Source organism: Vicia villosa, linkage group LG2, assembly GCF_029867415.1.
Source record: "Vicia villosa cultivar HV-30 ecotype Madison, WI linkage group LG2, Vvil1.0, whole genome shotgun sequence".
In the NCBI taxonomy this organism is placed as follows: domain Eukaryota; kingdom Viridiplantae; phylum Streptophyta; class Magnoliopsida; order Fabales; family Fabaceae; genus Vicia; species Vicia villosa.
The window spans coordinates 170,500,683-170,518,413 of record NC_081181.1 but is presented as its reverse complement, the minus strand read 5'-3'; the positions used below and the strand labels follow the sequence as shown (position 1 = coordinate 170,518,413).

General features: G+C 32.6%; 3 protein-coding genes across 3 annotated transcripts; 2 read left to right on the top strand and 1 right to left on the bottom strand.

The window, feature by feature from the left end:
• Positions 1-1,195: 1,195 nt before the first annotated feature.
• On the top strand, positions 1,196-16,256 carry LOC131652947 (cystinosin homolog). Its single transcript, XM_058922943.1, has 8 exons — positions 1,196-1,335; positions 1,425-1,557; positions 1,964-2,053; positions 2,295-2,419; positions 2,789-2,831; positions 15,619-15,736; positions 15,837-15,886; positions 15,994-16,256. The coding sequence occupies exons 1-8, from the start codon at positions 1,217-1,219 to the stop codon at positions 16,144-16,146; spliced, it is 831 nt and encodes a 276-aa protein (XP_058778926.1). The 5' UTR covers positions 1,196-1,216; the 3' UTR covers positions 16,147-16,256.
• LOC131652948 (uncharacterized) lies at positions 10,400-11,587 on the top strand. The gene is made up of 3 exons (XM_058922944.1): positions 10,400-10,545; positions 10,663-10,972; positions 11,086-11,587. Exons 1-3 carry the CDS (start codon positions 10,517-10,519, stop codon positions 11,350-11,352), a joined length of 606 nt encoding a protein of 201 aa, XP_058778927.1. The 5' UTR covers positions 10,400-10,516; the 3' UTR covers positions 11,353-11,587.
• Positions 11,905-15,006, bottom strand: LOC131652943 (uncharacterized). Its single transcript, XM_058922942.1, has 12 exons — positions 14,702-15,006; positions 14,437-14,599; positions 14,054-14,321; positions 13,880-13,970; positions 13,640-13,767; positions 13,457-13,550; positions 13,201-13,339; positions 12,965-13,122; positions 12,750-12,870; positions 12,508-12,678; positions 12,354-12,413; positions 11,905-12,255 (listed from the first exon to the last, which is right to left on the bottom strand). The coding sequence occupies exons 2-12, from the start codon at positions 14,575-14,577 to the stop codon at positions 12,103-12,105; spliced, it is 1,524 nt and encodes a 507-aa protein (XP_058778925.1). The 5' UTR covers positions 14,578-14,599; positions 14,702-15,006; the 3' UTR covers positions 11,905-12,102.
• Positions 16,257-17,731: the final 1,475 nt, after the last annotated feature.

Here is a 17,731-nt window from a genome sequence, read left to right as displayed (position 1 = left end):
GGTTGTCAACAAGAGAAGTATTAGGGATCATCATATAAGTGAGTGACTTCTATGTGATGGACTTGTTATCAATCCTCTTACTTTTACAAAATCAAATCACATCAATTTAATTGATAATAAAAACAATAATAGCATTTTAATATTAAGGTGACTGAGATTTTCTACAAATATCAAAATCAATAAAAGAAGTGTCAGTAGAAATTATAATATCAAGGTGGGGCGTTGCGATAAGCCTGTTTGGAGGGATTCACAATCCCTCAGGCAAGTTTATATGCTGATCCTTAATTGACAAAACTCTCACTCTCTAGGGCAAGGCATTGAGCCTCTTGGACGGGACTTCTATCAAGTCTTTTAACAAGATTTTACTTAAAGTCTCTTGAGCCAAATTTTGGTTGCACCCCTAGAGCTAAACGTTTAAGTTAAACCCCGTCCAAGAAAACTCCAAATTACTCATGTTGACATTGAGATAAGTCTATTTCGGGAGACTCTCGGTCCTTCGGTCGAGTTTACACTGAGCCTTAACTGATGAGGTTTCCAGCCCCTCACACAAATATAAATAAACCTATTAATTTACTATACAAGCTCTATTCATAATTTTGATAGTAATAATTTTTTTAAATAGCTTAACTAGCTTAACTAAAGAAAAGTAATTTTGATTGAATGAAAGAAGGAAAGAAAGATTTTGAATAAAGAAATCAAGGAAAAGTATTTGGACATTAGCAACTAACGAAAGAAAGAAGCAACTAATCGGGTCAGTTTCTTAGACTAAGTTCATCCAAACTAAAGTCCAACAAAAAATCTACCAATGAAGTTTGAAAAAATATAACTTAGTACGTGGAACCGGAGATTGAAACACCCCATAAAATATCAAATAATTAAATTATAAAATAACAAAGAGAAAATAAAACATGCACGCAAAATAATTCTACCCGATTAATTTTATAATATTAATTAATAATTATCGTGTATTTTATCAAATCACACAAATATTTTTTAAACAATATTATGATATAACTAAATAGTAAATTTTTATTAAAATTAATGTAAAATAATTTTACATGGTCTCCGTGGGGCATATCATTAAACTCAGTAATAAAACTATTAATATAAATAAATTAAAGTTGTGAATAAAGGTGAATAAAAAAAGTAAATATAATTTATTTAGTCAGAGTTTGTTAATTTAGACATAGTTGTTTCTCACAAAACAGAGAGAGAAATGGTTCCATGGAATTCATTTCCACTAGAAATAGTCTATCAAGTATTTGGTTGGTTAGCATTTCTTTCATGGTCTCTTGCTGGTTACCCTCAACTCATCTCCAATTTCCGAAGAAAAAGGTAACAATTATTTTATTTTTCATGTTTTTAATTAATTTCATTCTGTATTTTTCTGGTTTCTTACTTATTATAAGTGATTTTGAAAGCAGTGTGGTTGGTTTAAGCTTAGATTATACAATCTTGAACTTCACAAAACATTGGTCATATCTCATTTACAACGCTTCCCTCTTCTTTAGTCCTGTTATTCAGAAACAGTACTTTCAAAAGTATGGTTATGAACAGGTAATATTTTTTTCTTTTTTACATTATGGTTTTTAACTTTATGCAACAATGATCGATTTTGTTTAGTAGTATCACGATTTTTGATATTGTAAAATTGGTATGTTTGATTAGTCTTGAGAAAGAGAGAAATAAAATAAGAGATAATTGAACTGTTTTAGAGTGATTCAATGATAAGACGGACATTACAATGAATACACTATACATTTTATACAGTGATTATGATTAATTAACAAATTTAGATTTATTTGTAATAAAATTAACTAAATGATAATAACTACCTATAAGCGAATATAACGATTAATACAGCTAATTCTAACATATTTAATTTAATTAACGAATGCAGATATTGTTAGGCCGAATATTTTGATCAAGTTCACATGATGAGATTATGATTTGTTAATTGCAGATGATTCCTGTAGCTGCTAATGACGTCGCTTTCTCTACTCATGCAGTCATAATCAATTTCATTGTTTTGTTTCAATTTGCAATCTATGGAGTAAGTTCGATCAACTTGTTGAGTTCTTGATAATTCAAAGAGAGAGTGCACTTTGCTTCGGATCAAAAGTCGGTTTCAAAGTGCGCTCCAACATGAAAACAAACACACCGCGTGTTGGTTTGATTTTAAAATCATTCATGATGATTCTCATAATTTTTCTTCCGCTTGTAATTAAAAGTGAGAATGGAAAATATTCTCTCAAACCAAAAAAGTTGCTGATTTTTCAAAATGAGTTGTGCAGGATGGAAGTGCAAAGTTATCAAAGTATGCAATTGCAATATTTGCTGGTGTGTGGTTCAGTGGTGCTGTTTGTTTTTTCATAGCATTGCCTACCCACTCTTGGCTTTGGTTAATCTCCATCTTCAAGTAAGTTTCTTTCTTATCACTCAATTCCTTAACCATTTTATATGTATTAGTTAAAACCTTAGGTTTTAGAACAACAGACCTCTCTGAAAAAATTGTGTGTCCGTATCAGAGTCGTACATAACATCGACATTTGTAATTTACTTATTTATTTGTTTTTAAATTATTATTGATGCCAACGTGTCAGTATTGATGTCTTGTCCGGTATTCGTGTCGGTACTTCATACACCTTGGCTGATGAAATTGAATTTCATGACTTTGTAGCAGCACTTAAATTTTGATACAATTGTTAATACTTTTGTAGCTATCTTTTGTATTGTATTGTGATTACTTCTAATAACATGTGGAAATCAATTATATTGCAATTTGCAGCTCAATTCAAGTGTGTATGACCCTCATCAAATATTTTCCCCAGGTTTTAATGCCTTACCCTATAGTATATTGTCTTATATCATCATCTTCAATTTTTTACTATACATATCTTCTTCACAGTTTCTTACTTGTTTAGTTGTTAATAGGCTCGTATATTTAATGTGTTTTCATAAAAAAACTAGTAAGTAACCCGTGCTATCGCACGGGTATGGACTGTACTTATATTACATGTATCAGAACACACTAAATTGTTTAATACAACACCATATAAACAGTTGGATAATATTAATAGAGTTATATAACTTATAATCATTTATCTAATTAGAATATCATGTGTTTGGAATGTAAAACGCAACATAATATAATTCAAATAAGTTAAAAAATTCCAAAATAAATTTCTTAAAAAAAACAATGAACTTGAATACAAATAATAATAAGATTCAGATGGCACCATTTTAACATCTTTAGTGAGTATATCTTTGTTTTTCAGATATTGTATTTATCTTCATTGTTGAACCAACCATCTCATATCAACAAAATAACATCCTAAAAGAATGAAAAGATTATGTTAGAATATGTATTACTTATTCGAGTTTGGAAACAAAACAAATTGAAGTTTCTACCAATTATATAGTAAGTTTAAATTGGATATTAAACTTGTATCACAAAGTAAAAGATAAAAGGTTTACCAACTAACAAAGTCCTTGGAAGACCTCCTTGTATACAACATTTGTAGTAGTCGAACACGGTGCATTCTCCTTGTCATGAATTAATATTTTCAGGCCACTTTTGGTCTTAACTCTTGAAATTGCAACATATAATTGTCCATGACTAAAGACAGGAGTAGGCAAGTACAATCCAACACTATCAAGAGACTGGCCTTGAGATTTATTAATAGTCATTGCATAGGAAACAATTATCGGAAATTGTCTCCTAATCAACTTGAATGGCCAAGGTGAATCAGAAGGTGACATAGACATTCGTGGAATGTAAAAAATGTTACCTATGTTCTTACCAGACATGATTTTTGCCTCTATGACATGATTTGCAAACCTTGTGACAATTAGTCTTGTTCCATTGCACAATCCATCAGCTTGGTCCAAATTTCTCATCAGCATAATAGGGGTACCAACCTTCAATTTGATTTTATGATTTGGAAGGCCTGATGTTCTTAACTTACTTAGAAATTCAGGAGTTAGAACTTCATAAGCTTCATTATAACTTGTATCTGTTCTATCAATGGAGTCAAAACTCAAAAACTCCTTCTCTTCTCCTAAAAGTAGAAGAATAAAAACAACAATATGGAGAAGAAGTAAAAATATGTTCTTAAGCGTATTGTTTCATATATATATATATATATATAAATGGTAAAGTTAAGGGATATATACCTGGTAGCAAGTCTAATACATAATTATTGATTTTGTCGACAACTTCAATTGTTGAAGCAAGAATAGCCTTTCCTTGTAAGAATTCAACATCTTGAAATTTTTCCAACAAATTGGGATATGTGTTATCAACAATTGCCCTTATAGGATCATCAAAATTTGTTATTAATAACTCTGGAGGTATTTCTATTTCAACCAATCCATCATTTGGTTCACAAATCTTACCATCCCCCACATCTAAAATCCATTTTGAAAATTCTGCAAGTTCATGGGCACTTGTACTGTCTCTTCCTTGTTGGAGTCTCATATTTTTGGTCAGTGTTAAAACCTGACAATAATCCCACACATAAGATGAGCTAATTGAAGCATGGACAATATCAGAACGCCCTGCTCTTGGAACCACTGGAAGAATCTGCCTGAAATCACCTCCAAAAATAACAACTTTTCCACCAAAAATAGTATTCTCGAGACCATATTTGCTCATGACATCTTTAAGAGTTTTATCCAATGCTTCGAAACAATTTTTATGAGACATAGGAGCTTCGTCCCATATGATGACATCTGTTGCCTCAAATAGTTTTGAATGTTCGGTGTCTTTATCAATGTTGCATGTTGAGTTGTCAAGTGTTGGGACGGGTATTTTAAACTTTGAGTGGGCTGTCCTTCCACCTGGCAATAATAAAGAAGCAATCCCGCTTGAAGCAACAGTAAGAACAATTTTTTTTTGCGAACGAAGTGCACTTGACAGTGTTCTCCACATGAAAGTTTTGCCGGTACCTCCATAACCATGTAAAAAGAACACACCTCCCTTCCGGTTGTTAACAGCCTCCATGATTTTATTAAAAATTGAACGTTGTTCATCTATAAAATATAAAAATATAATTAAAACTTTAAAAAACATAAAGGTACATCCAAATTTAATATAATCAATCAAATATATAACCTGTAAGCGCCCGAAAAAGTTCTTCAAAATTTTGTTTTTCGGTTTCGGCATTATAATCAAGTTCGTCGTAAATCAGCCGATTCCCAACATGCTTTGTAACATAGGATTCTGGATAAGGCATGCCTTTAAATTCATGCAAACTTCTTCGATTTGATTGCAACATATTCTCAATCTCAATGAGTGTCAAATTCTTTAACTCAGTGTCTGAAAGTTGCAAATCTGTGAAAAAAAGTATGTAGAGATGTTAATATAATGATAATTATTATTTTAATGCACCATTTGTTGCAGCATGTGTCACAAAATTAGAAGGGATACGTTTGTGAAAGCAGCATGAACAAATTAAAAGGACTATGACTCCAAGGCATGAGCAACTTGAATTCAGCATGAACTAAATTGAAAGAAGCATGTAGCAGCAAAAAAAGGCACAAATTTGTGAAAGTTGTGTATTGTTGTGTATCAAACAGCACATGATCTTATTTTGCAGCAAAGAGTTATTGAAACAATACAAAAATTTATACAGTTTATCGATTAATGACATAATGATTCAGTAGCAACAGGAGACGAAACATTGTGTTGTATGAACTAAACATAGAACATAAGCTTCAAATTCTGCCAACGTAAATGTCGATTAATAAATTGAATTATAATTTGACAGTATCAAAATATAATATAATTGAATAGTTCAGAATACAACCAATATGTGATAATAACAAAGTATGTAAGCTTTAAACTAATATTCATATCAACAACTTAGACTTTATATATATATATATATATATATATTTAAATTTACCTCTTCTATTTGTATTCTGCCTTTGTTGGTGGAGAATACCATCAGCTAATATCTTCCATGTTTTTGACCATACATGATGCGGTCTATTGACAGTTCCGGAAAGTAGCATAGTAACAAATAGCTTTCTCAAAAAATGACCGGAACCCCAATTCTTAGCCTCATTTATGGCTGCAACATATTCCTTGTCATCATTAAGAAATCCCATTTCGAAGCATGCATCTCTAAAACTATCTTGAACCTTTCCACCCACAAATTTAATATCCTCATAGCATGTAGGTCCTTTGACCACTGTTAGCATCATTCTCAGGTAGTACAACTCACCGGTACTCGGAGGGACCCAAATTAGTCTGCCAATGGTACGGCCTCTTTTACGCGGTTTCCATCGTCGGTATCTTTTATCATAAACAAATTTGGAAAGAAATTGGGAGTAAGTTAAATTTCTTGCCTCTTCATAAGTTTTGTTCGCTTGCATCCACGCTGTAAACATAGATTCTTTCACACTTGGTTTTTCTAGTACCTGATCAATCATTTCATGATCGGTATAATAAACACAATTATCACCCTCAAGATGGAAAAATAACCTTTCAACTGCAGGGGACCTACCATGAATAGGAAATGAAAAAAGCCTCCAGCATGCCTCGCTTGGTGACACATATCGGCAATCAAGATATTGCTTAATTTCGTCAACACTTCTAATTGCAGAAGATCCTTCGCTATCATTTTGAACAACAGCAGCTGTAATTCTATCATAACCTTTGTTAATATACTTGAATAAGTACTTAACTGAAGTACTTTGATTACACCACTCCATATTGATATGTGCTTGAAACTTCTTCAACAAATATGTATTATAAGGAACAACATATCTGTTATCAAGGAGAATGTGTTTTTTCATCACTGTATTACCGGTATCCCGTCTTCGGTACACTGGATATCCATCCTGATCAACAACGGTTTCATTTTGAAATTTCTTGGGAAAGTATTTTGAGCACTTTCCATTTTTCATGCAAGGGGAATTTTTGTTTGCTAAACCACATGGACCATGAATCATATGTGTCCTAACCAACTGATACAGTTGTGGATCATCTTGTTCTATTGGTATCTCTGCTGAAATGATCTTGTTTATATCATCTGGAGTTGGATATTTGCTTGAAGGATGCATGAACAACAGAACATGGGCATGCGGTAAACCCCGCTTTTGAAATTCAATCGTGTATATATCTGCAAATTAGCAACAAAGTATAAAGTGTTACATATTACATGTATAATAAGAATAACGAAACTAAATAAAAGCTTTATATTAAGGCATGATATTAACTTACATGCAATAACTCTACCCAAAACGTGTTTTTTTGTTAGATCGGCCAAAAACTCATCAAACTTTATTTTGAAGACTCTTGAGATGATGTCTGGGCGATCTTGAGAATTCAAGTTAATTTTGCTAAGCAACCTTTGTAATTCAGGCCAGTTTGGATTGCAAGTAAAAGTAATAAAAAGGTCTGGAAAACCAAGTTGGCTACAAATAGCCATTCCATCAAAATATAGTTGATCCATAAACCTGCGACTTCCAACATAAGTAGACGGTAAAACCACTCGTTTACCTTTGTTTGATCCTTCATTGTTTTCGTTGTGTTCTAATCCGGTCAAATTGGCATATTTAGACACACGAAGCTTTTTTTGATGCTTTCGAATATAATTTAATCTCTGTGACTCCATCATCGAAAAACCGTCAACCAAAAACTGTTGAAACAATCTTCTTGATCGCAACAGCGTATGTGCTTCATTATGTCTGCATTGAATTCTAAAAGCAAGCCATTCTCTAATGGTAAGCTTATTCCTCTTCATCTTTCCTTTTGTGTTGGATTCCCTAAGAAGCACACCAAGTCTAAAACCATCTTCCCCGTACGGAAACAATAATGGATACTGATACGCCAAATAACTTGGATGAAACTCACTTATTCTTTTCAGCCGTCCACTTTGTCTCTCAAGAATAATATCCCTTTTAGTACCTGTATCAACGTCACCAACGATAAGAGCGGCTACCTCCGATACAGTAGGATGATTATAAATCCTTCCATCTGTTGATCTATCAGATATTAACTTCAGCTTAAGATCAGGTACAGAACTATCCTTTAATCGATCGGCTGCAATCCTAAAAGTCTTAGCATGTGTGTTGAACTCGTCCAACATGATTTTCAATTTGTTAACTGTCTCGGGAATAATATTTGGGTTGCTCCTACATATAATAATAAAACATGGTATAGCTGTAAGAGGTATGGAAAATAAAGTGAGCAACTATGAAATAAGTATTCTACAAATAAATGTAAAGATTAAAATGTAACAAAGTTTTAGAATAATTACCCTATTCCTGCAATTCTATGATGTATCTCATTTTCGGTGTCGTAAATGTAAAGTTGAGCAAATTTTGGAGATTGTCCAGATAAAGGTAGCATGCTCCCAATTCTATGGCATGACTGTCCATGAATTCTTATGTTAGGTGGACCTCTCCCCCCTTGAAATCTGTTATCAACTTTTAAACCCGGCGACGTAAAAGCAAACATCATGTTGTACAATCTACAAAATTGTTGGTAATTTTTACTTTCGACTTCATTATTCTCAAACAATAGACGCTGCAGTAATAATGGCGGGGGTTTCAGAAGTGGTAACACAACTTTACCCTTTCCACAACATAGCTGGAACTTAGGCATCGCACTATGTTTTCGTTTATCCGTTTTTTCTTGATACCACATAAGTGCTCCACAATATGTGCACTCAACCATAGGATCACCAATATCAGAATAACCTTTTCAAACAAAAAATGGGATTAAGCGATTGATTTTTATACCTTAGTTTAATTGAAACGTATAAGCGAGATCATAATGTAACAGCAATGAAACTTGTGGTTTTTATAAATATATATTGACATGAAAACGATGAAATATTAACATATTTAAGGACACATACCTGTGACAGAAGAATCAAGGGATATAGAATTGTTGTCATTTGGTTCTACATCATCATAGCTGGAAGATGAGTCATAATTTTCATCTGCGACATTGAATTCACACGAGCTATCGCTGACTGAATCATCTGTCGATGTCTCATCACGAGAGTGATCACTGTCAACCATAACATTTGAAGTAGAACTGAATGTTGTAGGTTCTTGTATATTTATATTGCTTGTAGATGAAGAACCTGAATTATGGTTATTGTTACCAAAATAATTGAACAGTTTGACAGTCATCTCTTTAATAACACCCACATTTAATTGTTTTTTTGATTTGTGCCCTGAAGTAGTTGCCTGTTCAAAATAGTTCCTGTTTGCTTGATTAGACAATGAGTTGGTTATATCAGATAATGGTATATTGAAATGTGAAGATGATGCGGTATCAATCCCGGTCAGATTTTCTCTGTTTTCATCATAGTTCTCACGAAGTTTGTAAGCTTGTGACATCTTTCTTTGCATAATCACTTTTCTTCTACGGCGTGCCGACGCTGCAATATCTTTTGTTCCAACAGTATTGAAACCCTTAATTGTATGTGAGTTGTCCCTTGTAGATCCTGGTGTTTGGAAACTAATTTTTCTTTCATTAAAGAAAGAAGAAGTTGCATTTGACATTGGTGTTCTGATATTAATCCATGATGGATTATTAAGGGTTGTTGATGTTATATCAGACAATGGTGTTTTGTTATGAATCCTTGATGGAACAGCGAGTGGTGTTCTGATATCAGTGATTGGTGAAGGAACATGCATTTGATAGGATTCAATGGGGTTGATACCATTGTCACGAACTCTGAGTTTTTTCATCCTTCTATCTTTTAGTACTTCCATTCTCTTACGACGTGCTAACGCCGAGTATTGTTTTTTGGATGAGGAATCTTGCTGCATCTTGTTGGAGTTCTTCTATAACAAAACTTCTTGAAATCAGTTTACCTTATGATTAAATGAATATCCTCAAATAATCTTTAAAATTATTCTTGAATGTTGTTGATACCTGCTAATAATTTGTTTGATATTTTATCATGTGTATCCGTGTGATGTTAGCATTGGAATATTAAAAAGCACACATTCCAAAAGTATATTGATGATATATTAGATATGCATTAATATTTTTGGATGCTAATCACGTGCCTTGAAAGACAAATAGAAATATGAAGTGGTATGCCTATAAATTTATTGTATCACATTTTCCAAAAGTGTGTCCCACAGTTTCATAATGTCATTTGACAACTATTAATGATAGACTTGTCAATGGTGCAGCATAAAAGTGTATTTTAATAGCTATGTTATCAACCTATTTATCAATGAATTAAATATGATAAAATTAACTTTGGAAACTGAATGCAAACAGAGCCATGAATAGTAACATCTAATGCATGCAAATGGAGTAACTTACACGTTTTGACAATACCATGTCATAAAGATTTCTTCAATCTTTATATATCACATGATATTGAAAGAAAGTAACAACTACATTGGTCCACTAAAATATAATAGAAATGGAGTAACTTACGTGTTGTTTTCCCTATTTCTTTACAAATCCAAGTAAACAAAAGTGATTCAATACTCCATCAACTCATTGAACTGCTTATTTTTCCATCCAACAATGTCTTCTTCTACTTCAAATACTCATGGGTAACATATAGCCGTGCATTTACCATGTTTTTTTTATTTGTTTTACGTTGGTATGAAAGATTTGAATTAAAACTTCATAATATATACTGATGTAAAACTGCATGTACTACATAACAGGTTCTTGTCATCTGATAGTGAGGAAGCTTACGTTGTAATAGATGCATTTGTTAGAGAAGAGAAGCAACCAAGGAACATCATTGACGTTGAACGGTTGTTTCCAGAAATTAACACGAATCAGACGGATGTCCAGACAGATGAGGTGAATCAGGAGGTGGTAAGCAACAATCCTATTGTGATGAAAGAAGTCAAAGTGGAAAGCGATATTGGTGAATATTCACAGGCCTCGAAAAATGATGGAGGTATTTTGAAAGAAATATTTTTGGAAAAGGATATCACGCGTTCACAGAAACGTGGGGACCAAGTGTTGGTAAGATTAAAACCCTTTCTTATTGAGAAAAAAATACAACTTCATGTACGTAAAATGGTATTTATTCTTTTATTATAATGTTAACTTATGTATGAAAATTTGTGATTATGAAGCAATTTCCTCAAGAAGTTATCAAGAAGGCTTTAAGACCTGACATCACTCAATGCTTACTGATCGACCTGGATACACATGTTGTTTATGAATGTAAGATAATTAAATCAAAGAGAAAATATGTAGAGATGTATGTGGGAGATGGATGGTACGCATATGCGAAAGAAAAAAAGCTAATGGTGGGAGATAAGATGTTCTTTCACTATAACTCTGAAAAAGAAATATTGTATGTGAGGTTGTCTCGTCGTCGCCGAAAGAACAACGTTTGAAGGCCATAGGAATGTAATGCGTATTGTTTGTGATATTTACTTTCCTTGTTATGAGTTGTACGTTCTTCATTTGGTTTGTAATGTTATCCAGCTTGTTATTAATATAATGAAGCCAACTTTGTTTCCAAATGTTTTGATTATGGTTATTAGTTAAGTATGTTTGAAGTTCTGCAGTTCATAAGTGTTATTCATATTCTATTTTTAGATGTTATATGTGAAATAAAAAAAAGGTGTGTATAAGTAGAAGTAACATTGTAAAATCCAGAGGTTTAGTTTGGTTATAAAATACAGAAATCCAGATATTCAGTTAGGTTGAGTATGAGTTTTCAATGAAGAACAATATAATTAAATTGTTTGCTAAGTGAAACAATTATAAAGCAGTGTAACATATTGTCCTTTGATATAGACCGACAACATGCATAAATATTAATAATAAAATTATTAAGAGTAAGATTATTACATTGAGTACATGCATACATATTTTAGAATAAAGTTCTTAATTTAAGAAGAGGAATATAAAGTTAAGAAGAGATACAATGTAACAAAGATAACTGAAAATCAAAGATGAGAAATTATATTGAAGTAGGAATTGATAATAAATAGTAATTCTGAAACATAAATCTTAAACAGCCTCAGCATAACATGTCTGCATCAACGTGAATGAAATGAAAATAAAGACACTAAATAAAGATGACATAAAATAATGCAAATGAAAATATATAGCTTCAGTCAGCAGTTTCATCGACGTTCCTACTTCTCCTGTTTGATTGATTTGGTCATCTTGGTTGAGGACAGTTGCACACTTTCAACATCTTCTACAGCATCAGGTAATGTCCTTTTCGACGGAGTGATTGCCGAATTCTCGGCTGAAGGATCGTAATCTGCAGATGCAGAAAATGGTTCCTGCAACCATAATTTGAATAATTCACTGACTTATATATACATATATCAGGGTGAAATATTAAACTGAGTCTAATTTGAAATAGAAACAATGTACGTACAGAAAAACTCCGGTTATCGTCTTGTGACGAAGTCTCCGAAACTCCAAGCTTCGATGTATGCTGCCAATAGTTTCCCGTTCAATTAAAATCAGCCATTTGTCATAAGGTAATGTTTTCAATGAAAAAACTAAAATAGAATGCAAATAAAACACACCTCTTCACATTTGAAGTTGTCACGTATTTTGTTACGTGTTTCATCATCATCTTTGAAACCAATTACTGATAGCCTGTTAAACTTTGGCTGAAAAACAGCTCTAATAGCCAACTTTTTTGTCAACATTGCATCAAGTTGAATCGGGAATTCAAAGGGATTGTCTTCACCGGCCTAAAATAAATAATCGATTTTAATAACAGGTATCAAGCCAACTAAAAAATTGTAGGCTGAATAAACTATACCTCAATTAGTTCAGTTTTAATTTCTAAAGCAGATTTTCCAATTAACTTCACACAATCAACGTCCCAAAAGACAAATCGTGCCTTGAACTTCCCATCAGTTCCCATTACTTCAAGCTTAAACCTATAACAAATGTGGTTTAAAGAACATAGTTTCAAGCAGCACATAAACAAAATAATTTTTTGGAAAAAGCTATAAAAAAATGTAATTTTGATACCTGGGAACCGGTTTGTAGGTTATGTGATTCGCATAGCACTTCAATTTTCCATCTTTAAGAGATACACTCTTTGTACACTCACCACACCCATCGTAATACCACCCAGCCTGGCCAACCTCAAATTTTTCCAACTCAGCAACAGTTACACAGGTTGCCTCCTATGGAATGAAGAATTGAAAAATTGTTAAAATAATGAAGATATCAAATAAAGAAAATAAATTCCAAGGTTATTTTACATGTTGAAGAGTGTTGATTTCAGCAAGACTAAGAATATCAGCCTTCCATATGAACTTATCAAAGTCAGAATACTGTGAATTCTGAGTCGTTTCAACTTGCAAGCTTGACGAAGACAACTTTGGTAATATTTCCTTCAGACTGTAATATATATAATGAACGAAAATCAATGATGTTTGAGATTGAAATAGTTTCTAAAGCATGATGAATGAAAAATAGTTCAGATAATAGGTTTGTATTGATTATAAACACACCTACCTTTCTTTTAGTTTACTTATCTCAGGAAAGCTAACATCATTTATAGTTAGCTTAGTGCCATTCCATGCATTAGAGACATTCAACGGATAACCCCCTGCCACATGTTAATATTTTTACTATCAATATATAACAGTTATGTAATATTGTGATCAGTATACAACAAACCTTAAATTTTAAGATTACCTGTTGCGCCCTTTATCCTTGCATTCTCTATAAGGACAACAACGTTTCCTTCATCGTTTAATGTCTTGTAATAGTCATTAAACTGAATAGCTAGCTGGCCCCATAGGGTACATTGAACCAAAGACTTGCTGCAATGAAACAAATTTCAGCAATTAAAGGAAATAAAACGTGAAAAGGAAAACAGAGCCTGGATTCTCAAATGTCACTACAGTTATACATTTAATAAAACAGAGCACATACCTAACGTCTGTTATTATAAATACAACCTTACTTTTGATGTTATCAACATTGACTTGAGTCTGAATAATTTCAGTAACTCCTCCAACAACATCTGAAAACAAAGAAATTGCAACAGATACTCAAACAACTCATGGTAAAAAAAAAAGTTAACGGATAATTTAGGAATAAACTTACCAACTAACAAATTAGATTGAAACTTCCCATCAACTATAGAAGCCAAATCGAGAACTTTAACATAATTCAAAGGAATGTTGGACAACTCTGATTTTTTGACAAAAGTTGAACCACAAAAGACTAATTTGAAAGCATGTGTTGTAGCTTTAAAAGAAAAATCGTTAGTTGAAACCTTGAAATTCTGCATGACATATGAACCTCCAACAGCAAGCTCAGCCTGATATTTTGACACCAAATGGGGTGGGATAATGGCTTGAATCATGTCAAGCTAAATGTGAAAAATCAACAACATGAAAATGAACAACAAACACGTTAACACAGATAAACATTTTATCATATATGTAAACAAAGAAAAAATTAAACTTTGTTGGAATTTATCTTACATTGGAATCAACCAAAATCAGCTCCAAATGAACTTTGTTGGAAGCACTTGTCACAGTCCACATGTGCTTACAACGAACAGCAACCTTCCACAAATCTTTTGAATCGTTGATGTCCTTGACTGCTTCAATTGGCCGAGCCATTGGAAGGATCGAATTTTGGTACCTGAAAAGCGACATGAAATACAGTCAATGGGTATTTTTCAGTAGCAAAAATAGTTACAGAAGCTATGAAAAGAATTAGGGTTTCATAATTTTTTGACCAAACCTAAGAGATATTTGAATGCAAAAAGAGATGAACTGGAAATTTCTCGTTGAAGTCTGAATAGTTCAGCCCCAACCATTTTCTTATATAACATGAGAAGAAGAAAGGGTTATGAATAGGGTTTTGAATGCAGAGTTAATGGAAGATGGAAAGGGTTTTGAAATGATGAATGAACATCGTTGGAAAATGTTTCAATTTTGAAAATAATTATTGAATTTGTGGGAGAGAATATGGAAGGCTGCATATCAGAAAGAGAGTGAATTATTCGTGCATTTAAGTTTAGGGCCGGTTGCATTATCATATGAAAGAGAAGGAATAGGGTAATCAATTAGTGGGGTTGAAAAATGTGTATTTAAGTTAATGCTGATTAATAATTAATAATTAATTATAAAATAAATAAAATTGCTATCAGTTTTTTTAGGAGAAGCTACGTATATGAAAGAGAAGGAATAGGGTAATTAGTTAGTGGGGTTGAAAAAGGTGTATTTAAGTTAATGCTGATTAATAATTAATAATATTATAAAATAAATAAAATTGCTATCAGTTTTTTTAGGAGAAGCCACGTAAGCAATATTAAATGCCAAAACAATGTGGTGTTAGTATGGTGCAAAAAAGTCAGATTTATCCTTTTAATTAGTGTAATTAAATTTGGATTAGAGGGGTATAATTTTGATTTCCAGGTACTTAGTTTTTAATAGTTAGATATTAGATATTGAAATAAACACGCACACAAGACTTAAAATAGATTAGACGCATAAAGTAGTTATTATCGGATATGATTAATTAGATTGAATGACACGTGTCATCTTTAGACACGGACATTTATTAGACACTAATCGCTTGTATATTATCAATTCTACTTAGTTATCTTAATGAATGATTTGTAGTTTAAATCTGGACATTTTTGTTATGAAATGTAGGCATTCATGAACTTCATGAGAAAGAGCACAGATGGATTTAGCATTGGCAGTATTCTCCTTGATTTTTCAGGAGGTGTCTTTAATTATTCACAAATGGTTGTGCAATCTATAGACCAAGGTTTGTGATTTTAATTACTAGTAAAACTAATCAAATTATTTGACCATTAATACTAGTACTAATTATGACTTATGAATTTCAACCTTTTTTATATATTTAGATTCATGGGTGAATTTCTATGGCAACATTGGTAAAGTAATGATATCCTTGGTATGTAATTTTCTTTACGTCACAATTTTAACTTTATTATTATTATATTCTAAAAAATAATAATTATAGTAATAAAAAAAATTATATTTTTTTAATCACTATTGCAGGTAACTATATTCTATGATTCAATTTTAATGTGTCAACATTATGTACTATATCCTCACAAGAAAGTGCTTATTACTTGTGAAAATTCAGAAGAAATCAAGAAACCATTGATTAGTTCAAGTCCATTAGATGAACAAATTCATGATTCTGTGTGAATATTATCATTCTCTAGCTGAAGTTTGAGGTTCTTTGAGTATATTTGTACAAAATCAAAATCAATCAAGTTATGTATCATGTATAAATGCTTGATTGAATGCTACTGTAAAATATGACCATTGTGTATATATAATATAATAGTTTTCATTCTAATCTTAATATGTCATATGATAAATAATTTTTTTTTAAGTTAAAGACAGAATATATATCATGTCTTCTAAAGAGGAAGTCATTTTTACAAACAAAAAACTCTTCAAAGATTTGATAATTTGGAGAATGAGGCGGTTTTTTATTGTTGACGCACGTCTTTGCTTTGCCATGAAGCAACCTAATTTTATCGCCCCCGTTGCCTAAATCATCCCTGATCATCATGTCGATATACAATATTTTGTGACCTTACTTGAGTGACACCCCCAACGCCCTCCCTAAACAGCTTAGATCAATCAAATAATACCAAATCTTTTGCTCATGCATTCTCTAATGTGTGTGATATACTCTTGTCACAATTACCTTCGACATGTGTCAAGGGTGATAGATTAGCCATTGAAATCCTTAGAGATGAATGTGTCGCAGGTGTGGAGGCTTGTAAGTACAATTTGCATGGAAGAATCATTTGATCCAAAGGGGTACGCCATTGACGGTGGTTGTCTTGAAGAACAAGTTAGCATCTAAGTGGAAGGATCATGCAAGATGGGGCATCCCTTCCTTAGGTGAATGTTTTTATGAGTTTTTATTCATAGAAGACGCGAGGAGACTGAGGTCTTCTCCATCGTGGAATCTGGATATGGGATACTTGAAACTTTTTGTTTGGACTAACGACTTCAATCCTAGTTTGTAGAAGAATACGTCGACACGAGTCTAGGTGAGACTATATGGTCTATCTCAAGAGTATTGGAGACTTTAAATCTTATTTGCTATGACTAGTAGCACTGGCACCCAATTTGCATTGATGTCATTGCTTCTAAGCCGATGTATGACAGAACCTTTGGTCCCTTTCTCAGAGTTTTAGTTAAAATGGACCTAACACCTAACACGACAACTAAGGCTTAAGGTGCTCTTGCATTCTTTGTCGAGCTTGACTATAAAAATATCCCTATGTTTTGCACTCATTGCAAGATGTAAGGAAATGGATTGGATATTTGCAACAAAGTGAATGTTACAGAAGGAGATGAGAACAATAGGAATAAGAGTAAGCAACAAGTGGCAGCAATAAAAATATTCATCTAAGTTAATGATGGAAGTTAATGATAAAAGGGTGGAAGTAATTAATGTGGAAAAGGCTAGTCATTCAAGTTTGAAGAGTGTATCCATAAGGATCCTGTGATACACAATGTGAAAGATATTAGCCAGCCAGGTTCGTTGAATGGTGTCCAACAAAGAAGCTTGAGAAGATAACATCGGAAAAAACATGGTCCAGATTTAAATCGAATCTGAACCATTTAAGATTTTTCGGTTCTATAGCGTATCGACATGTTCTGGGGTAGCTTAGAAAAAAGATAGGCGATAAGGGAGAATTGATGATACATCTTTGGTATCACTCTACCAGAGATTACAAGTTGTATGATGCAACAAATAGAAGGGTTG